The sequence below is a fragment of the Physcomitrium patens genome, chromosome 5 (assembly GCF_059467195.1).
Source record: "Physcomitrium patens ecotype Gransden chromosome 5, ASM5946719v1, whole genome shotgun sequence".
Taxonomy (NCBI): domain Eukaryota; kingdom Viridiplantae; phylum Streptophyta; class Bryopsida; order Funariales; family Funariaceae; genus Physcomitrium; species Physcomitrium patens.
This window is the reverse complement of record NC_143414.1, coordinates 17,035,192-17,058,188: the sequence shown is the minus strand read 5'-3', so window position 1 is coordinate 17,058,188 and position 22,997 is coordinate 17,035,192. Positions and strand designations below refer to the sequence as shown.

Here is a 22,997-nt window from a genome sequence, read left to right as displayed (position 1 = left end):
GCCACATGAGTAATAATTTTCATTCGTCTTGAACATAGAATATCATTCTTATATAAATTTGTCTGATTTTTCTTAATCAGAAACGAAAATACTGCTTTACGAATTATAGTGTGATTAATAATTTTGACACCTTGTTTTTTTAATTTATTTGTTGAATCCAAGTAATACAATGTTACAATTCTGGTTTGTCAAAAACAGTTTTTTATGTGTTTGGACACAAAAACATGGAAAAGTATTTTAGATGTTTATGAATTCGGTCATACTCTTCAAAGGGATTTCAAGATATCACAACTAGTTGAACAATTTATGTACAAATCAGTATATAGGTATATGATATGATTAGTAAGAAGCCTCTGGAAATCCACTGGTTACTACAAATTGTTTCCAGTCTCACAACCTTGGCACAATTTTTTTTTTTTAGTTTGATTTTGTGTATGTCATGTATGCACAGAGTCATGTATGCACAAAGTTGGTATCTCAAAAGCACTTACACTTTCATCGATTTTCATCCAACATTTTTATGTCAGCATGGCCGGTATATATGAGTTCTAAATTTGAACTTTCTAAATTCAAAAAACTTCTTGTTAATAAACCTTCAACTCTAACTATAATACCTTCAAATTTTTTGAGCACTTTCAAAATTAACTAAAAGAGTAGTAAAAAAGGGCCATCGGTTCTTATAATATCTTTAAGTTATATTTGTCTATATATAATTTTTAATTTCTCTTCTTCTTTAAGACAAGACCACATTATATTGCCAAGAAATCTCTATTAACTCCTATAATCTATATTTTTATAGATACAACTTTAAATAATACAAGTGAATAAATTGTAATCATTTATGTTTGTATAAATGTTAACTAAATATTTATTTTCCTCAATCTAATAGACAAAAAATAATTTGTATATTTTTTAATATTTAAACTTTGCAAAAAAATTATGTTTTATGTTTTATGATTTATTTTTATTTTTTCATATATAAATATTAGTCTTATTGGATATTTTTAGATTTTCTCCTACAAGCTTGAAGCTATAAATATATATATATATATATATATATTCTTAAGAATTTCTTATCAAAACACCTTACATGCAAGATATTAATTTATTTATTTTCTTGTATTTGTATTGTAGATACTTTTCAATAAAGGTTATAGAGCAACAATTTTCTAGGTTCATTTGATTACCTTGCTCCTTATCAAAAAATAAAATTTTATTAAAATGATCCACCCATTTACTAAGTTGACCTACTCTATCATGTAGAATGGGGAGAAATAAGGAGGTTGGGATGAGAGTTGGGAACAAAGGAAGGGAAACAAGGGAGGTTGGGATGAGAGCTAGGAATAAAGGGAGAGGAACAAGGGTGGGTTGGAATGAAGAAAGTGAGGACTAGGAACAAGGGGGATTGGGATGAGGGCTATGATTATAATAATGGTTTCTGAAAATGATCCATTTTTCTAATGATAGTTACAATAAGGTGGGTTAATTTTGTAAATAGGTAGGTCATTTTAACATTTTCCTAAAAAAATACATATTAAAACAATAATTATGGAGTGACTACATGTGCTATCAAGTCATGTTTTCTACTCCATGTTATTTTAAATCTATATACTTCTTGGCAATATTTTACATATTTTTTCTAACCTTCACACTAACTTTGATAAAGAATGATGACTAGAAAAAAAAAAAAAATATATATATATATATATATATTATTTTAAAAAATATTACTCTTTTAAAAATAAAATACATATATATACATATACATGCATACATGCTACAATAATTATTTTTACTTTCTTTAAAAAATAAAATAAAACTGTAAATTATTATATATATATTTTTAAATTAAGGAAGTTAAATTTCATTATCATATATTTGATAAGATGAGAAATATAGTGAAAATTTGGATTTATTTTATTCTTGTTTATACTGAAATAGAAAAATATATAATTGATAAAATTAAAACATTTCTACCAAATTAATTAACATGAATCTAAGAGTAGAACACCAAAAGAACCATAAGCCATCCAATCTACCATTAATTTATATAGGTATAGTAGACTTTAATAGTATCAATCAATTTAAAAAATTACTAGTTTTGTTATGGTTTATTCAACTCGAATACTCAAATATGAATTTATCTAAAAAGGACAGTAGATTAGTAATTCAAATATGAAGAAATGATAAATTTGTTAAATCAAATTACAATAAATAAAATATTGTAATAATAATGTTTTTAGGATTTTCGGAAAGTTACATGATGTTGCTATTACTTATGTAAAGAAAAATATTTTTATTTACATAAGTAATAACTAATTTAATGATGTATAATAAATTATAGTTTTTGGTTGTTAGATTGGGAAGTGTAGCAAAAATACATCATACAAATTGACATACAAAGTTTTTATGATAAACAATGTGCATATATGAATATATATATATATATATATATATATATATACTATCAAATATTACAACTATAGTATTTAATCATAATATGATCCAGCTATACTCTAAAATATTACTATTTTACCATTCTCTATTTTTATACTAATGCACAACTTCACACATCAACTCCAAAATCACTCACAATGTGTTTGTAACATTGTTGAGATAGCTTGGGAACAACAGTTTAGAACACCATGCATCACAAAGTTATTTAGAAATGTCACAACGTGATACACACACAATAAATATATGTCCAATTACTATTTTTGAATACACATTTTTAAATATACATACATCATACAAACGACAAATTTTTAAATTCTCATGTCCCCAAGGAATTTTAACCACAATAATCCCAGTGAAATTATAATAAAAAAAATAATAATAATCGACACAGCAGGAAGTAAAAGAGAATTAATTAATTATTCTGTTGTAGTTGTTAATTGTTTTTTGTTTTTTACTCTTATTTTTATATCTATAGCTATAAAGTCGGGAATAAAGTAGCAGCGCTAGCCCGGGTCCACCCGGCCCTCGCCGGGCCCGCGCTCCTGGAAAAGCACGCTGTATCTCCTCTAACCCGGTCTGACACACTGGACCCTGCCCGTGCCCGGCTGGGCATCTGTGGTCTCTCTCTCGCTCTCCCCGCGTGTGTGTCTCTCTCTGTCTTCGTTTCCGCGCGCGAGAGCTGTTTTGAGCAGATGCTTAAGCTTTGTTGCCGTCATTGTTGCTGTTCTGCTCGATCCATTCCTTCAAGTCGTTAGCTCACTGAAGCCTGAGCTTGCAGATCGGAGCTCTACATCTCGCCACCTCTCCGTCCCGTCCTTCTTGAAGCTAGCATTGCAATTAGGCACTGTATATCTCGCTGCTTTCTTGTAGCAACCGCATTGTAGGCGGCACCTCGCTAAATTACTGCCTCGAGCTGGCAAGTCTTATTGCGAAACGGCTCGGTTTTTATTATTAGGATTCGAAGGACTTAATGGAATGTGACGGATGTTGACGAGACTGTTTAGCATGTTCTTTGCATTGGGAAAAATGTAAGGGATCTGAGCTAGGAGTGACACAGACGAGTCTGTGAGTTGTGGAAAGGGTTTCTTTCTTTTCCTTTTAGTCAGTGAGTTTGTTGGAGTTCGTGAGCTTAGTGTTTCTTACGTGTAGTATTTCGCTTCGTTGCGAGCTGGTGGCTGTGAGAAGTATAAACACCTTTTAACGTTGTTTATGGAAGAGTATGGACGAGGAATTGTTGTTCAGAACCTTTAAACTCACCGTGCACACTGGTGAAGAACTTTACAGGGTTCATCTATTGTCGAAATGGTGTTTTGTATGAAGAGTGTGACTGTTCATCAGGTACCTGTGAGGTCATGGAGAATTACAGGAATATACTAGGCAACACATTTTGTGGAGATTTGCGGTTATTTTCGAGCTTTATGGATGGCTGATTGGTAATGTGGTAATTGAAACGTGGGAAATAAGGGGCCACTAGTAGGACTGGGGACGAATCGTAAGAGAGTTGTGGCCACTATCTGGCGCCTCCACATTTTTTTGTCACTAGAGAATACGGTTTTGCTAGAAGCATTTATCAGCTGCTTACTGGGCTCAAGTGACAATGATATTCCCTGGTTCAAACGTGTAAGGACCGTGTCTTTTGACATCTTCTGGAAGGAACATGCTACTTCTTGCTTCTCGTTCTCAAAACCTCTTTCTCTTCAAATTTCGAACTATTGCTGGCAGCAGTTGAGCGGTAGAAATTATTTTGAGAGGGAACTTCGGTTGATTAGGTCTCCTGGAGCTCCACCTTTTTACTTACCTCTTATTTTGCGAACAGTCCCTTTCTCTTTAAGATGCACATTCCTCTGGAATACTTGGACGATGTGGAGCACAATGACTGTCCACATGGAGTCGCACTCTACACATTTTCAGTGGAGCACTAATAGATAATCCATTCCTACTCCTTTTGATTCTCTGTGACCTCGGGACCGGCTAGTATCATCAATCCTTTAGTGACAAAGCCTCGAAATCTAAGCTGCTGATCCTTTCTGCTGCAATTGACTGTTTTTGGTTCCACCATACGTACTAATCCAGGCCATTGCATTCTGGGAAACAAACATCCTTAATCCATCCAAGCAATCTAGAGGCAATGAAGATAAGCGACATCGAAGGTAGTTACATGGTAAGACGTGGTCTGATACTTCACTTTATTAAGCAGAAGGTTATGTAACTCCCACTAGCTTTTCTATTAGACATATATTAGCGATCGCAAAAAGCTCATGGCTCTAGTTTTCTGAGAAAAGTAGATAGCGTGCCGTATATATCTATATGTGTGTGTATTTGTATGTGTGTGCTGCTATCCCTAGTCGTACTGCTAGGTGCGTGGTAATGTTCACGATTTAAACTTTAAATCTACATTTTGTGCAAATATCTTTGGTCTAGACTGTTCTGTTCTGTTTTTTTTTTTTTTTTTTTTTTTTTTTTTTCTCCTTTTTGGCTTCCATGCCGCTTTCCTAAACCTGGGCATGGACACGTCCTTTTCAGGATTCCTACGAGGCTGACTACAAAAAGGGGTAAAGCTTGTCAACCCTTTTGCATTCATTCTAAAACTATTTTTCTTTGGCTCCTTAAATTCTACTATGCTGTACCTGGTTTACAGGGAGAAAGGTGAAATCTAACATCCCTTGTCAAACCATTCTTAAGAAGTCTACACAAATTGGCCTCAGCCTGAGGATATGCAGCTGGAAGAGTTCGTCTTTTTTAGCCATTCTCGAAAGCCCAAGTGTGGTTTCTTGTAGATGTAGCCCTTGGTTGAGCAATGATTTGTGTATAGGCTATGTAACGATGAAGGAGAATTCAAGCGTTTCGATCCGTCTCAGGGTGAATCGGAATTTCTCCCCAGTTTTGAATCGTATGAACTGAATGCACTTTCACTTCTCCTTTGCAGGGAGGATGTCTTTGCAGATGTCCATAACTTGGATCATTGCATCAAGTACTTAAATCAGTCGCTGGTTGCCTTGGGGTTTCCATCTGGACTCAGTTTATATTCAAGTGATCCTGTATAATTCTCATCCTGTGGCTTGCTTTTTCTTTTACGAGTCTTTCTCTTCCTTGCAGACTGTTTCAATTGGTTGTGAGAGAAATTTGCAGTCCGAGTACTTTTTTTACCTTTGATAGTGGCTTGATTTTGTGGCAGGTATCAACTGCAAAGACATGTAATTGTATATATTCAATGATTCAGCAACGACAACGAGACATTGAGTACCGTGAAGCTGCTAACGAGACGAGACAAAGGTTCGCAGTAGCTTAGACATTGTGCCATGTACAGTCCAATGTTATATTTTCGTAAGTTGCATATGAGCCAGCATTATCATTGTGATGTCCAGAGAGTTTCGAATAGGAGAGGAAAATGCAATTCGTTACTAACGTAGATTCTGTTCTCTCCTATTTCTATCAATATGCTGCCAACTTTGCGGCTATTTTGATTCAAGTCATTATTTCAGATATCGTCCTTTGGATATCAAAATGAAAGTGGCTTCTCTTAGTCCATGACCTTCTCGTTACTATTGTCAGAGTCATGGACTCTGAGAAGCTATATATGCTTTATGACATCCGGTCTGTATATTCAACTAGATGTACATTTCATCCTATCGCAAGCTCTGGTTATTTTCAGGAAGTCAACAACGTATAACTTGTAAAAGCTTGTTTGTTGCTCAGGCTGATGTCAGATATGTCTAGGCTAGAGGCCAAGATGGAAAGATTGGCTGATCAGCTTAGTAGCAAGGAACGTGAATTGCAAGTAATGGCAAGCAAGGTAACTCAACTAACGTCATTATTACGCAAGTTATTCCAAGTCTGATATTGTGATTTAAAAGTGACCTTCATGGGATGGTAACAGGAGCAAAAGATGGCAACTGCGTTCAAGACACAGTTGGAAAAATTGCAACAGGAAAAGGATGAATTCCAACGTATGCTGATTGCCACACAGGTAAGACCAGTACAGTCTGCCATTCTCAAGCAATTGCAGTCCAGTTGTAATACTTTTGTGCCTGAATGCATTGGAGATCATTTACAAAATTTTGGGAAGTGGTGTTTGGGTCGTATTTTCTCTACTGGTGGTGAGTAGAAAGATTATAAGAGCAGCCCTTCACCGTATACCTATTATTGTGACTTGGTTTTAGTGATTTGATGTTGTTTGTCATGTTTCAACATTTTCCCTCATGTTCATGGACAGCAAGTGAGATCACAGCAAAACCACGAATTGAAGAAGAAGGAAAAGGAATATGTGAAGCTACAGGTATACTCACTGCATTTTTATGTAGATGTCGGACAACGCTCAGGTCATCGTCCAGTTTATAAAGGGCATTGAGAAATCGCACTTACTGGTTATAATCCTCGTGTTCAATGCCGCTTGCAAATTGTGATAAAGTAGAAGAATTATAATCAACCTGCTTGATAATCCCTGAAATTACTTAGGTGAATTAATCAAGTGGTCAACCAGTATAATCCTACTAAAGTTGATTTGCATACAGGAGCGGCTCAATCAGGTGGTGATGGAGAAAAAGAAGGAATCGAAGAATGGCTTAGAAATGATACATCTCCTTCAGGTATTCATTTATTTTTTCAATGCAACACAAGTCCGAGTATTTTCACGTTTTTCAAAAGTTCCACATCATGCTTGATAGCCGTATCCGTTACTTAATGCCGTCCTTGTGTTTTTGATGCACATGTTTGAGTATGTGCATGAGCATATCACGGGAAAATAACGTCCCGGAGTTTTCCATTCAAATTCATAATATTATCTATTCCAAAAATTGGAAAATATCTTGTGCATGCCGAATGAAGATATCCGCAAGGATTTCCTGCACCTGCTCGGAAAATTTCCAGCGTAGAAAACATTGAGAGGAATTTTCATTGCACTAGCCTGATGTTTTAGTTCTTCAGCGATTTCAGATCAACTGAGTTTATTTTCAATTCCTAAAGATTAATGTTGATGATTTGGTTGGCTAATATAGTAATTGCTTCTCGGTCACTATCTTCAGAGGATTACTGCAATTGATGATATCTAGCTACCTTCCCATTCTTGCCCCTTGATATGTGTTCAACATTAAAGTATTTAGTCCCCCTGACGAGTTCTGTTTTATGGACGCGAGTTGTTCGAACACCCATGTTGCGGTCAACAATATTCAACTCATCAATTGGAGTGTGACAGTGATTTTTGGTAATCGTTGGTTATATAATATTGATTGTAAATAATGTAGAGTTTATTTGCCTTATTTGGTAAACAGAAAGAAGGAAGACAACGAGGTACATGGAACCCTAAGAAGACTGATGGGGACTTTTACAAAATGATAGTAAGTTAAAACAAATCAGTTCCAACTGTATCTCTTAAAAGAGTCTTGTTGTCATCTTCCACGTTCTTATCTCTCTGAATTACTGCTCTTGTACCCTGGATTCTCGAATCCCTTTGCGACAACACTTCAAGATTACAAGTGATTACGCGTGAGAATCATTAGCATTGAAACTTCTTGTCGTCTGCTGTTTGCACAATGCTACTTTAAGATGGAGCTCTTTTTCTATTTCAATTGTGCATCTTGTTCCACTTCTCTGTTAGTTCCACGAAAAAAACAGTATATTGCGGTGGTCTCATACGAAGGATCTATATGATGATTTGAAACATGTATCGGAAATTTCGTTGGCAGGTTGATGCATATGAGTCGAAGAAACAGGAGCTAGTGGCTGAGAATGCGGATTTACGTGCATTGTTACGATCCATGCAGGTATGTCATCATGGCCTGGTTGTGGCTATTTGCGAGATACATAAAAGTAAGTCTTGTTGGAGTTACTTATTCTTAAGGTGAAGGCGAGGAATAGTCTACACTAATGTATACTAAAATGGAAAACCGTTCCTTGCATTTTCAATTTCGAGATCTTGGTTGTGATCGCCTACTTGATCCTTTTTCCAGCACTGATGGACATCTCGATGCCAAAAATGCAGAATAATTTCTCAGTGTCTGAAATTTACTAGTCGTATGATTTGAATCGATGGATTTGAAATCACTAACTTGATGAATTTCATGCATGACCTTTCCAAATTGAAGCATCTGGTATTCCTTATTGCTTCAATTTGAACTTTTCTAATGGCTTTGTTTATTTGCAGGCTGACATGCGTGATTCTTTGAATACATCAAATGGTATGCCTAGGTCTGGAAGCACTGGTAACGGCAGTGTGGATCTTGAACCACCTCCGACTCCTTTGCAAGGGCGTACTGTAAGTGTATATACAACTAGTGATGTAAACTTACATTTTAAAAAACTAATAACCACATTTTTGTTCCTTGATCCAGAGTTCGTGGGTGAACATTGTGTGTTGTAATGTGTTAAATTCTCTTATACAAGATTTCGCTCTAGCGTTGTGTGTACAGGTTGTCGATAAATATCTGAATTACTAGGATAATAACAAAGAGAAGGTGACATGGGCAGGATGTCTTTGACCTACCATTCCATATGGCCAGAGATCAAATTGAGCAGAGCTTGCGAGCTAAAATGTCCTCTATAAAGGTAACTTTGCTAAATATTAGTAGTTTAATTTTCTTCTTCAATAAGCTCCAGCATTTCATTGCCTAAATATACGATGGAGGTTCAGTTTGGGGTGTACCGTGAAAACAAGTACCCATTATAATGCTGGCAGGCAGCGACAAATGCAGATAGTACTGTATTTATTGTTTACGGTTCTTATGGACAGGAACGCATGATGCAACTGCAAGGATCTCAGAATGAAGGACAAGCTAGTGTGTCTTGTGCACGTGTGTTGCAGCTCGAAGAACAGCTACCAGAAACCCGCAGCATCATTGGTGAACAGGTATTGTGCAATAAAGGACTATTGAGGAAATTGAAAATGTGCATCACTAGCTTTCGATTACTAGCTTCTACAACTGTTTATTGTCTGATTAAGGTTTTCTGAAACCCCTGTCCTGTTTTGTTCCTCCAGGCCACCCTCATGTCTAAGCACATCTCTGAATCAACAGATTATAGGTACTGATTGTGAGTAATTTATCTATAAACAAATGCTGTCTTAGATGAATTCTTTAGTACGTTAACCAAGCTGTTTTGATTCCACATGAGGTCTTGTAATATGCTGAAGTTTCCTCATAATTTCTCTGAGATGAGGAGTTTACCATCGCCGTTATTGCATGCAGTATGAAATGGATCTTTTCCTGACCCTCTTTTCATTTTTTAATTCGTTTCAGTGTTAATCTCAAAGATTCAGATAAAAACAAAGACGCTAATACCATCTCAAGTGGAGAGGTAAGTTTTGTTCGTAGCTCCATTGGTCATTATAAGCCACGTGTCTCATTAAAAAGTACCAAACATATGAGACATTTACAGAATGCCAGGTTAAACCCTATACAATCTCAGTTCACAATATTATATGTCAACACGTAAAACACTCTCTTTTCTTTTTCCTGTTTTGAAAGAAGCTCATATGGCTATTACAGAATTGATTCGATGAAAAATCGAAGTATATACGTTCTTGTTTTAATAAATGAGAAAATTGGCATTATTTTGTCTGCTGCTATGGTTGTGTGTTCGAGCGTTTTGAGTTGCGAACTGATTCTGAACCTTGCTTTCGCTGTTGTGAGCATGCAGACAACTGTTGGAAGAGGTGAGGAGCAAGCAAATAGTGAAATGAGTAGAGTCTTCAACAGAGAACCTATCGACGCCCAACAGAAATATTTGGTTGGTCCTCAGCTGCCTTTAGTTGATCCTTTTCACTAGTTTGCACAAGAATTATTCTGTAGCAGTGATTTATTTCGATGCTTTAAGAACGAAATTTCTTGTAATAAGATTTGCGGATATCGGGAACCTTCTGTTTAGCGATGAATCCATTTCTAGTTTTTAAACCAGATCGGTTTCTGAACTCTAAAATTGCAGGAAGAACAAGTTTCATGGGCATCTGCAGTCACGTCAATGCCTCCAGACTTTGGAGGGCATCCTGGACTCTTCGACACTAAGGTATCCTACCTTTTTCTCTTAAACTATTATACCGACCAAGATTTTTACAGGTCACGTTCATATTATCATGTGTATTTTCCATGTCGAGGAGTAAAAGCATTTCAATGCATATCTAAAGACATTCTGAACCCTGCATCCACGCAATGTCTTGTTTCTCTCTTCCTACTAAACAGCACTTATATCCCAAAACGAACGGCTATGAGGAAGATGCAGTTACAGGAGGGGTGAATCTTGAGACGATGTCTTGCATTAAACAAGTTGAGCATGCTGTGGAATCAAGTCGTGTCTACTTTTGTCACCTGTGGTTCCAATATAACTTGCTCTTCTTGCAGAAACAGGATGAACCTGAACTTGCGATCGCGTGTCCTGATTCGCTAATGAATGATAAAGAAACCGCTGAAAATATAACTGCAACTATCACGTCAGAATATAAGTGTCCTTCTAACGTTGATATACCTATCGCATCGCAGCATTCTGGAGTGAGATCCCCACTTAGAACTAAGCCTACTGTTCTTGTTCCTCGTGTAGAATATTTTAAAAACCCATGGCTTGATCCTTTAATATGGGAAAAAATATGTGCTCTGTTTGAAACTTCTGTCATTCCAGTAGACAGTTGCGTGCTGCTTAGTAATCGGAAACTTAAAATCTTGTAGCTCTTTACCTGAAGACTAAAATATGATTCTTCATTTAATCCGAATTCTGTCTTGCGGCACATAATTTGGCACGTCCGCTTTGTCCACGTAATTTGTAACATAGTAACTTTGAGCCTCAAATTTGCAGTGACTGATCCGTGCAGTTCGTGTAGAGGTAATGTATTGTAACTTTTTAGCCTAGCATTAGTCGCAAACGATCTGTTACTTTAGAAATTTTGGGACGTTGAATGATTGCCTCTGTATTTCTAGATGATTGATGGCGAACAGGGTTCACAGCTCTAGGAATGGGTCAATGTTTGCTGAAATCATTTGTTCTCTTATGCACCTGCTAAAATTAGCCCAGTGCATAGCCAATATTCGCATCTGCAAGCGTGGGGTATCAGTTACGTGTAACAATTCTATGTATTTTCTTCACAGGGATATGTATGCCTATGGTTTGTGGTGTGTGATCGACCTAATCCCTACAAGTTCAGTCTACATGTGAACGGCTTTTTGAGAAGTCTACATGGAATCTCATATTCAATTATAGAATGTGATCTTATTGCAGTCTACACAATAAGTGTTTGGTCGTGTTTCAGTTTTTTTTGATGATGTTTGCCGTTTTTCTGAAATTCATTGCTAAATATTGGCATTTCGTTGTTTATGACAGGGAGGGGTGTGTCAACCACCTCGGTTTGAGAGTTATGAAGAGTTCGAGCATTGGATTGCTCGATCAGCATTTGGTGGAAGGCATGACGAGACGATGGTTATGCTTCAACGGACACAAACTGTTGCAATAGGGTCAACGGTGAGTTTCGTTTTTGGTTAGAATGCTCTGTGTTTTCCTTCTTCAGATCGTTGTTGTGGTTGCCTGTGACTGTTATTACTCAATCCTTTATGTGGCCACAGCTAGAAAACATCTACAATTGTCTTGCATTTCAATGTTTCGTGTCTATTGCGATCATAATTACTGCATGGCTAGTTCAATATTGTTTCGTTCAGATTGTTGATTATGTGGACTTAAGACCTAGAAATTCATAATTGAGCTACTAGAGATCACGTAGACGAGCCACAATTAGCTTTCATGATTCTGGTTTCTGATCTCAGCTTCTTTTAGTTTCGTGACAGAATCCACAACTAATTCTTGTTGGAATTATCTTTTTCTGTGCTCTGTGCATTAGGTATCAAGTAACGAGTCAAGGTTTACGGAAATATCATGAAGTTTTTATATGGTTAACACGGGAAATAACTTTTAAGCTGCTGTTAGATGTCCCTAACAGCCAATTCATTTGCTTTCCACATCTTTATTTCCTCTTTGAACCGTCGACTGTTACAGCTGTCTAAACTAGATCTTCGATTACAGGTTTTTGTTTTGGTTTAATTAGAGCCTTGGGTTGTATGTGGTAAATTTTGAGCTGGCGTCACTCCGCCCTTTCAAATTAGGCCTTTAGTGTAATCTTGTACAGCTTCTCCTGGACCATTCAGCTTCTGCTAGACTGGCGAAATACACTTTGTTCAGTGAGTACTTTGACCAACTGACGCACGCTTTATTCTTGTATCTGATCAACTGGCTGGTTATCATTTTGACTATTCTGTTTACTCTCTTAATCATGAAATTGGTGGTGATCATTGAACCTTTGTTCATTTCCTTCATTGTGATATATTAATGATACACTTTTGTTTGTCTCCTCAAAGCACTTGAAATATTAGACTTTGTAGATCGGTTCGTCACAAAATGCATCTGTAGAATCGGCATCCTTACATTTTGTAGGCATGGTGTTGTGGGTTTAATCGTGGACTTCTCGAAAATCATTCTGGCAGCTCTCTTGAAGCTATCTATATCTGTCAAAACGTATTACATGCTCTTCTTAAGTTGTCCTGAAAATCCTACGTACAGTTTTATATATTTGATTCTTGATGAACATTATTTTATTATTATTGTAGTTTTAAACAAACCATTATACTTTTTATAATATTTAGACAATAATCAAATAATTTAATTATAAAAGTGATTATTTTAAATTCTAATAATTATTTATGATCTTAATATAGATATAAAGTAAACAAAGTAGTATTTTGCAATTGATCAGAATGGGATTGTACTTCTATTTGTTAGTCAATCTTGCTTCTTAAGCAGCAAGAAATATCATGCCTGGTTTTTGTTTTAGTTAATTTGTTTAAATATTTTTGTTCCTTTTGTGGGAATTTCTTGATCAATTCTCCAACCTTAAGCCAACTTGCTTTGTTGTATTTTATAAATCTAATCCTTATATTGTTGTCACTCTTGTATTAATCTAAATTTTCTATTTCTGTGTTGTATTATTTTGTTGCTTTTGGATGATTATAACTCATATTTGCCACTTATATTATTTATAATTTTCTTCTTTTCTTGATTTTTATCAATTTATTTATTTTACATGAGCCAAATAAGTATTTTTTCCTTTTTAGTCTTATTTTGTTATATTTTTTGGTTTAAATAGAAGTAGAGACTTAGGATTATATTTTTAAAGAAGTTTAAATTTGAAATAGAAAGTCTATCTCTTAAGTGATATTATTCTTTGTTTTGCATTTTATTGCATAAGATTGTAAAGTTTTATCTATGTATAATATATAGAATACATTATTTCGATCTAAATTTGTCCAAAGAAGAAAAATTGTGATATTGTAGTTGTTTGAATGCTTAGTCATATACATACTTCATATTTTAGAACGCAATAGCTTCACAAGACAAATTCTTTAAAAATTGTATAATTAGTTTATATATATGATATACTAATTTTATAAAAAAATAAAAAGATCTTGATTATCAAAATAAATGTTTTGAATATTTTTATTAATTTTTATAAAAAAAAACATATCTAATTTTTCTATCCATACATTTTTGTATATTTGAAAAAAAAAAAAAAAAAACTTATCCAAAATATTCTACCATTATTAATAGAAATATTTAAAGAATATGATTGGATTTTTTTGCCCTATTAATTAAATATGTGGTTTAATATTTGTTCTAAATACTACAAAACTTTAACTTGTACTTATAATATCCCTTAAGTTTTATACAACTTGATCAATAATTGCAAACTTATATTTTGAATTTCTTTAGATTTTTGTACATATACCTAGTAAAACTTGCAAGTTAATTTATATATTGTTATTATTGGTCATATGATTTGAAGTTGGTATGCTAATCGAAAGAGTTTTTTGAGTATTAAATACTAATTTTTAAGAAATTTTGATTTTTTGATTTTTTACTTATATTGTCTTTAAATTGATTGCACTTTACTAAAATTTAGATCATGTTTTAAGTGTGAATATATATTTGATTATCCAACTTTTATTTAGATATGACTAATTTATAATTTTTGAAGGTTAGATTTATTTTATTCTAAACTTGAATAGTGTAAGTCAATTAATATTCAAAACATAGTAGCTTTCAATATCTATTTTATTCATAATATAATAGGTACTTCTTTATAGTTAGGTAAATAAAATTTAATCAAAATCAATGATTGAACTAATAGTTAATAGAGTTTTAAAATTGCTATAGGGATATGGTTAGGATTTACTTAGAATTTGTTTAGGGTTTGTTAAGTGCTACATTTGGATTTATTTAGATTATTTTTTTAAAAAAAATTCTTCATAATTCCTTTATAATTTCTTTAGGATTTTTACTTTTAGTATTTTTATAAGGTTTTTATTTTTATATCTTAATAATTTTTATTATTTCTTTGATAATTTTATTTTTAGTATATTTTTAGATATTTTTTATTAATTAATTAAAGTTTATTTATGATTTCTTTGTGATTTTTTTTTATAGAATATTTTTAATATTTCTTAAGAATTGATTAAGGTTTGATTAAGATTCTTAAGATATAATTAAGATTTACTTAATATTCTATTAGAATTGTTAAAACTTTTATTATTGCAATTTGTAATTTACCTTCTACAACTAAGTGCCTAGTGCATTCTCAAGCAAGACACATTATATAATACTAGTATACTTGAAATAATTGTTGATGACATTGAAAGGAATCTTTATCCATGCCATGTTACACCAACACATGGCAATAAGTTGTTTGATCTTATAGATGTCTTTTTTCCCTTGTTTTTCATGATCTATTGCATATTGTAGCTAAAAGCATTGATGATATCTTTTAAAATCTTATTCTTATATCCATTGGCTAGATCTTTGACATAATATTTGATAGTAGAAATGTTACTTTGACATTAAAGATCTCTATATCGTTATTGATATGAGACAATACATTGTTCATTAGCATGAGAATCTTCTACTTCTTTTTCTATATTTTTTGATTCAACATCTTTAGTCATTCTTGAAATAGTAGAATAATTATCTATGCCTTATTGTTTGCTCAATAGTAGGAGCCAAGTTTCTCTCCAATTTTCTTCTTGAATGCATGGAGCTTCCAAGTATTGCCAATATAGAATAGAACAAGTTGACACAAAGTATTTGCATTGGCAATCAATATAATAGTGATTATGGTTTTATCTTTCTTCAAACTAAATATTTATTGAATAAGTATTGTCTAGTTAGGGGGGATACAATATTGTGCAATATCTTCTGATAGTGGTATTATTTGAAGAGGCAATTTCATCCTACAACTTGAATTCTTTGAAACAATGGCAGCACTTAAACTTTTGCTCACAACCATTTAAAAACATCAGTAGGTTTAAAATATTTAAAAGTATGGCAAACTTCATTCTTTTCTTTTATATGAAGTTCTCAAAAAGTGCAACACCACAATGTTGGCATTTGAGGATTGAGTTTGTTTGTGCTTTGTCTAATTGAGAATGTATAGGTAAACAGTAACGCTTTACAAAAATGTTCACTTTGTTAAGTTTTTCTTGTATAATTTGATTGTTGAAAAAGCTACTAATAGTGCTCTAGGATTGCATGTTATTTAGTTCAAATTTCTCCTTTGTCCACTTAACAAGTACTACATTACTCATACTCAAGTCATCCTTCCTCTTGCATATTGCTCATCTTTGTACATTGATAAGAATTTAAACATAATTGGTTTTACAAGTTACAATGTAATGCTTTATTTTTCTTTTTATTGCATGTTTTATTTTATATTTTGAAGATTGCTACTTTTTGTTGTTGTTGTTGTACCTTTTTGCATTCTATATGCATATATAACCAATCATCTCCCTCTAATGATTGATATCCCTCAATAAATTGATTTGAGAACTTTGGCTAGACTCCAACAATTGTGTATAATAACCCACAATCATACTTTTATTTGTAAACCTTGACCATGCATGAATCGTCAACGTTGGGTGTCGTTCAGAGCAGTACGTACTCATCGAGCCACAGTCAACCATTAGCATAGAATTGTCGAGCTTCAAAGACTAACGCCTGGTGCTCTGGTCGTATTCTAAGTACTTCACAAGGTCAGTACACTGAATGCTGTAGAAAACTGAACTGGAGACATGGGGCATTTGAAAACATTCACTAAAGAATTCTGTACCGGGCACTGAGGAAGTGGCGATCAATCTCAGAAGATAAATGGAGGTGATGTATCTAGTGGCATCAGATATGTTCATGACCATGAACAAGAGAGATGGGCCCAAGTATGTATGTATATGTAAAGCAGAGTGCAGCCTGAAGCTGTACCCGCTCAATTACTCCTATTGATTAGGACGGTTCCGGCTAGAGCAACAAGGAAAGGTTCTTTTTGGCAGAACCTTGTTTGGTAGATGGCCTTCGAGAAACTCCAGAAGTAGCAGCCGGTGTGTGAATCTCCCTCACAATTTGCTTGTTGGTTGATTTCACCGAGGGGGTCCTGGGCGGAACTCCAAAACTGAACAGTGGAAATTGAAAAGGTGGCTCTTCTACCGTCGGTAGAAGCTCGGCAACCACTGGCAGCTTTTCACGCTCTGTAAAGGTCTGAGACGATTCCGCCTCCATGGCTACAGCTTCACCACACCCTCCACCTGGTGCACTGCTCATATTCTTCTCAGTTATGTCGAACAGCTTCAAAGTCGATTTCCTCGGTGTGCCTTGATACTCTTGCCTAGATCCATCCGACAAACGGACCCTGACAGCAGGGGACTTAAGAAAGGCAGCGATCCTTTCTGCTTCAGCTTTAGACCTCGTGATCCTCGTGTTCTCATCGCATTCTGCAGCGCCGTCTCTATCTCTAGCTCTCTTCCTCATATTGGAATCAGGGGCGTTCACCAGAGCTTCTGAAGTGAAGGCTGCCTCTCCTTCGTGCCTTTGCATTACACTATCTGGAGACATCGGGGACTCCTGAGTTCTCAAAGATGATGACTTTTTGTCCGCTTTGGCAGAGTTGATCCGACTTTTAGAACGAGGGGTTTCGTTGAACAAGTTTCTCGGTGTCATGCTTTCGAAGCAACTGGTGCCTGAGGCCGTTGTTTTCGCTTTGAAAGAAGTGGCATTCTCGGTAAAAATGGGAAATTCTTGTAACCATTGACCATTGGAATCTCCCAGTACTCGCTTGGATATCTGTAACTGATAAGAGTGTGGTGCAGTCTGAGTGAGTCAGAAAGAGGCAGAGAGAAAGACCTAAGTATTCATGAGGGGGACAGTTTAAGGTATGCATAAAGCTCACACTCAAAAGAAGAACGTACCTGCTCTTTCAGAACTGCAGGACTTGGGATAGTTTCCAAGGGTTCGAAATGAAGAGGTTTCTGGAGTCGCAAGTTCTGACCCCCTGGAGAGCTCGCAGCACCAGAGTTGAATTTCATCCTTGGTTTGTTGTGCGACGTGATCTTTGGGGTAGGACATACCTCAAGCCCATCGGATTCAACTAGGACATTCAGCGGCTGCACGAGACATCATCCTGGATTAATGTTATTTCCAAAACGATGTTCTTCAGAATATCCAGAACATATAGCTTAAAATTGAAAACCATCTGGGTTGAATTAGTGGAAAGTCAACCTGCACATCGCGAACAAAGCGTACGAAGTTCGAGGTGTTACCACGTTCTTGAACGATTGAGAATGTTTAAAAACTGAACAGGATCCACAAACCAACCTGGCTCTGTTCGCAAGGAAGACTCTCAACAGTTTCCAGGGGTTGAAACGCGGGGTTGGTATGCCACTTCAATTCAGAGCTTCCGAAGTTCAAGGCCCGCGCGCTTCTCGGAGTTGGATAGAGCCTCTGTCCGTTTGAATCTACGGGGACGCGCATAGGCTGCAGATAGTGTGCGCTTGGCGTCAATTCAAGTTCAATTCGGATATGCAGTACGACAGTAAGTAAATAAAGACGGACTCTGAGTAAGTGTGCGAATGAGACGTACTGTGCCAATGTCAGGCTTTATAGCTGATGAACGAATCCTGCTCAACAATCTGTCTGAGGTTGGCAGCTTGAAATGAGCATCGGTTTCATCCAGCTGCAGCGCAGCATCCAACACCAAATTTAAGGAATCCAAGTAAGAGTTATGCTCCACTTTTTTCCCAAATCGAAGCGTTTAGATTCATTAAGGATTCCAACAAGATCTGCTGATTGCTTATTGGGGACTCTCCCGTCACACTGTTTGACACCTTTCTCAGATTCACTCTAGCAGAAAGAGAACCAAGATAATCTTATCTGTGGCCTACCCCGAGTGTAGTCGCTGGATCTGGTCGCACAATCGAGGGGCTTCCGCAGATGGCCTGCATTATGGAACTTCTCTTCGAGCTCGTCGAATTGAGATATGCAACAGCTGTTGCTGCGATTCAAGATAAATTTGCGGAAAAACAGGCGAAACACGATCTTTTAAAGCTTCGAGAATTTGAACTATAATAAACTTCTCTGCAAACAGCACGGTCACAAGAAGTCACCCGAAGGTTTAACGATCAAGAGATGTACACAACAGACGACGAGAATTATATAAACTCTAGCAATGAAATGCGTGAGAGTCGTTGAAAAACTAAGTAGAAGGAGGTTTCAAAGGGGAGCATGAAAGAGTTCAAGCGTGAGGACTAACAGGTCTGGCGACTTTTCAACAACAGACAGAAGCATGAAACAAAAAACTGATGACAGAAAACAAATCCGAAAGTGAGAATGCGCAGAGCAACTCACGATCGAATGCTACGATACAAGATCCAGCACTCCTCCAGTGTCAGCGAAGTCTGACTTGAACGTCACGCAGCACGCCAAAACGGTCATGTAAAGTGAGGTCGAAAACAAGCCCATAACGCGAAATCAGACGTAAGGATTCCCACAACTGAACACGGAATGTTGGAACTCATCTCTCAGTCAGCCGCACACTAGAATCATCAGGGGCCCAAGGCTCGCACTGAAAGCGAGCTCCGTGCATTCGCGGAGGGTAGGCGACGCAAACTCAAACGGTCACCCAAAATACACTGGTTTATACCCTGGTATATAGGAATTCAACCAGATGTGTATATCTGGATACGTAACCGGGTATATACCAGATGAGGTCCGTGACTTACCCGGTACACCATGATACTTGGTTACGTCGTACCCGGAACCTCCCCTACCCGGAACACCACCGTATCGAGATTCTTTCCTTTACATCTGAAGATCGGGGAAATATTGGTTCATGACGTGGTTTTAGTGCTTTTACTTCAGGTGAACGGAGCCTTTAAGTACGGACGGGAATGTTTCCTATAGTTTGGTTGCAAATTAGGGGATTTTGGTGATTGATTTGTTACCATAGAACTCAAATTAGTAATAATTCGTTGCTGTTTCAATCAAAAGCATTAAATTTGATTAATTTAGGAAATTGGTTTTACTCTCTTAATAGAATTGTGGTTTGTGATGTTTTTTTCATTTTTCGTCTTATTTTTTCTAGTTGATGCAAAAAGAATTCAAGTATTGAGAGAAAGAAATCAATTGAGTGACAAAAATAAAATAGAAATTTGAAAGAAATATATTATTACAAGTATTTTTCTTCAATTTGATAAACATGTGATTTTATTTTTTTAATATATACTCAAATTATTTGAATGAATTTTAAAAAATAATTTGTAAATTTATTTTTTTCCTTTCTTTTCTTTTTCTTATGATATTTTTATAAATATCAATCATCTTACAATTGTACCACATAAAAAATTACAAACAGTAAATAAATGTAATACAGCTATAGATAATAATTTATTAATCAATCTGATATTTCTAAAAGTTCATGAACATGCTTGTGACTATTTTTCAATATATGAATCTCAAAAATATTATAAAAATAATAATATAATCTAATGATTTTAAATGAAAATAAGATATTTTTTATAAGTTGAAAAGTTCAAAAGATTATTCCAACATTGATACTGTATAACTCAAATTAAAAATAAATAAATATTCATTCAAATGAAATATGTTTTTAGTAATTTTTTGTGTATATTATTTTTAAGTTTTATTCATTTATTTATTTATATTTCGGACTTTTACTTTGTAGTATTTGGCAGAGATAAATGAGGCAAGGAGGGGCTAGGAGAAATGAGAAAATAAGATGTTCTATACTTTTGAAGATAATGTAGAAAATAACAATTTTTACACTTGGTTCTCGTGGTGTTCTAATATAAGAGTCTTGTAGCAAGTTTTTTTTTTATTGCCCAATGGGGAAACCAAAAGTCTTATACCTCCTAAGTTGTGGTAGAAATGCCCAATAACTATGCTCAAGTTCCAATTGTCCTACCAACATGGTCCTAACATCATTAGTTATTGAGACAAACAAGGTTGTTGAAAAGGACCACAACAATAACATCATGAGACTTTGGTCTAAGTTCTCAAAAGTCTTGTGTTACAGCCAAAAAAAAGACTTGCAATTAAACTTAAAGTATTTCATAGATAGTGACACATGCATATCTTTAAAATAAAAATAAAAAAATAAAAGAGTACTGAGACAATTTGAACCAAATCTGAATTGGTTATGGAATCAAAATATTTAAAGGACAATGTTTTGAACTTGACTATGGTTTAGAAACTATATATATATATATATATGTATATATATATACACTAATTAGCTCATTTTCAAGTATATTACCTATGCAACTTTATAAGATTGGACATGAATAAAGCTTTTGATTTTTAAATTTGAAATATCTAACTAAAGATTTTAGTAGATGTTTCAATTAAAGAGAATTAAAAATATTTTAGTATAAATTCTTGGTATGAATGTTTTGTTACAAAAGGTTGGTGCTTTAAATTACATTATTATTCAAATTCAAGGTAGAAAGTGAATCATATTTGATTTTAGAAAAAAAAAACGAATGAATACATATGTATATATAAATATATATATAAAAAAATGTTAAAATGACCCACCCATTTACTATATCAACCCACCATATCATGGGTAATGAAGGAGAGTGAGGAGAGTTGGGATGAAAGTTAGAAATGAAGGGAGGGAAATAATGAGGTTGAAATGAAGAAGGCAAGGAATGGAAGAGCAAAGGCTAGAAACAAGAATGATGGGGGTAAAGGCCATGATTATATTGATGGTTTCTAGAGGAGGTCCATTTTTATAATGATGGATATGATAGAGTGGGTCAATTTCGTAAATGGGTGCATCAGTTTAATATTTTCCTATAAATATTTCCTAAATCATAAGTAAATCTAAGATTTAGAGTTTCTAGTGCAAACACCATATAAATCCATCAACTTCAATTTTGCTCAAATAAAACTTTACAAGAAAATAGAAATTACATACAGCTACTATGTTGACAATAGAAATTCTAAAATACAGAGAAATTTGTGGTAGTGCTAAAGTGCTTTTTTAAACTATCCATTATTGTAATAGACAACACACTTCACTAAATTCATCCCTACAACTATTAATAAAACACATAAAATAGATAATTTTTTTCTTTAATATATATATATATATATATATATATAGATATTGTGAAGTGTTTTTAATCTAGTAGTACTTCAATTCATTTATAATAGAATAGATTATAGATACAACACCATCTTGTTTTGTATTGAGTGTTGATTATTTAAATTGATCTATCTAAATTAATTAAAATAATGCATGTATTAATTGTGCTTCTTTGAAGAGATTATTTAAAAATAAATCATTATAACTTTTGAAGTATACTACATATTCTTTTCCAAAGTTTAATGAAATTAAAGAAGAAAAAAAAGTAATAATTTATTTGCCTAAATACGATTCTTATTTCTTTCTATAAAACACACATAAAAAAATAAAAATAAAAATAAAAATTACAAAATTTAAGGTGTGCAATAAAATATGTTTGATTGGTGAAATTTTATATTGTAGATCTTATACCACGAAGTATAAAGAGTAGTTTTATTTCTTGTATTACAACAAAATCAATGTATATATATATATCTATATATATATATATAAAACACTAGAAACACGATACAAACATACATGCAATATAGATATTTTTATTATTTTTACTATTTCAAAATCAATTGACTCTGTTAATAGGTTTCAAAATGTGTGAGTTTGATTTAAGAATAAGATCATTTGTTTTTGTTTTATGTGTGTTATATTATAATAATATTTAAAATAATTGTTGTTTTATTTTTTTGATGTAGAATTAATTAAATTTTTGTTTTTAAATTAAAGATGTAAACATTATAAATAGGTATTTTTTATAAAAAATTATTATTACAATATGATTTGAACTATAATATATCTTTTTAGTAAAAACATAACATACTCCTAATCAACCTACTGAAGAAATCACAACTGATTAGCAACTCCTTTAAATCTTGACAGGCATACAATTTATGTTTTTAAAAACAATATGTTACTATTGTGTGATATATTTAAATATATTACTAATTACAATTGATTGGTAAGATATTTTTAAATGATTTTATAATAACATAAAACTTAAATTCTTTTTGAGTCTACGAGAACTAATCACATGGTTTGTCAAAATCAAAATGGACCACACCAAAACTTTTTTCATAAAAGAATAGGATTTGTTTACATGTAT

General features: G+C 34.2%; 2 protein-coding genes across 3 annotated transcripts; one reads left to right on the top strand and one right to left on the bottom strand.

The window, feature by feature from the left end:
* The first annotated feature begins 3,131 nt into the window (after positions 1 to 3,131).
* Positions 3,132 to 12,674, top strand: LOC112282787 (uncharacterized). The gene is made up of 19 exons (XM_024520861.3): positions 3,132 to 4,618; positions 4,981 to 5,009; positions 5,384 to 5,495; positions 5,633 to 5,730; positions 6,154 to 6,250; positions 6,335 to 6,424; positions 6,671 to 6,733; positions 6,969 to 7,043; positions 7,725 to 7,790; positions 8,139 to 8,216; positions 8,597 to 8,707; positions 8,920 to 8,997; positions 9,182 to 9,298; positions 9,428 to 9,471; positions 9,687 to 9,744; positions 10,087 to 10,176; positions 10,372 to 10,452; positions 11,755 to 11,892; positions 12,266 to 12,674. Exons 1-19 carry the CDS (start codon positions 4,586 to 4,588, stop codon positions 12,302 to 12,304), a joined length of 1,497 nt encoding a protein of 498 aa, XP_024376629.1. The 5' UTR covers positions 3,132 to 4,585; the 3' UTR covers positions 12,305 to 12,674.
* A 3,642-nt stretch (positions 12,675 to 16,316) lies between these two features.
* On the bottom strand, positions 16,317 to 19,355 carry LOC112282187 (uncharacterized). Of its 2 annotated transcripts, none has more exons than XM_024519537.3 (6): positions 19,138 to 19,355; positions 18,675 to 18,867; positions 18,374 to 18,466; positions 18,109 to 18,267; positions 17,703 to 17,897; positions 16,317 to 17,583 (listed from the first exon to the last, which is right to left on the bottom strand). In XM_024519537.3, exons 2-6 carry the CDS (start codon positions 18,732 to 18,734, stop codon positions 16,759 to 16,761), a joined length of 1,332 nt encoding a protein of 443 aa, XP_024375305.1. In that variant the 5' UTR covers positions 18,735 to 18,867; positions 19,138 to 19,355; the 3' UTR covers positions 16,317 to 16,758. The 2 variants fall into 2 exon arrangements, with proteins under 2 accessions (XP_024375305.1, XP_024375306.1); XM_024519538.3 differs by having other exon boundaries at positions 16,317 to 17,577; positions 19,138 to 19,348.
* Between the last annotated feature and the right edge of the window lie 3,642 nt (positions 19,356 to 22,997).

Excerpts from the sequence above, each read along its gene's own strand:
- LOC112282787 (XM_024520861.3), top strand. The coding sequence starts at position 4,586 with ATGAAGATAAGCGACATCGAAGGTAGTTACATG. Across the intron at positions 4,619-4,980 it reads ACATCGAAGGTAGTTACATG|GATTCCTACGAGGCTGACTA; the intron begins GTAAGACGTGGT and ends CGTCCTTTTCAG. Across the intron at positions 7,044-7,724 it reads AAATGATACATCTCCTTCAG|AAAGAAGGAAGACAACGAGG; the intron begins GTATTCATTTAT and ends TTTGGTAAACAG.
- LOC112282187 (XM_024519537.3), bottom strand. The coding sequence starts at position 18,734 with ATGCAGGCCATCTGCGGAAGCCCCTCGATTGTGCGACCAGATCCAGCG. Across the intron at positions 18,467-18,674 it reads ATCCAGCGACTACACTCGGG|CTGGATGAAACCGATGCTCA; the intron begins GTAGGCCACAGA and ends GCTGCGCTGCAG. Across the intron at positions 17,898-18,108 it reads TTCCTTGCGAACAGAGCCAG|CCGCTGAATGTCCTAGTTGA; the intron begins GTTGGTTTGTGG and ends TGTCTCGTGCAG.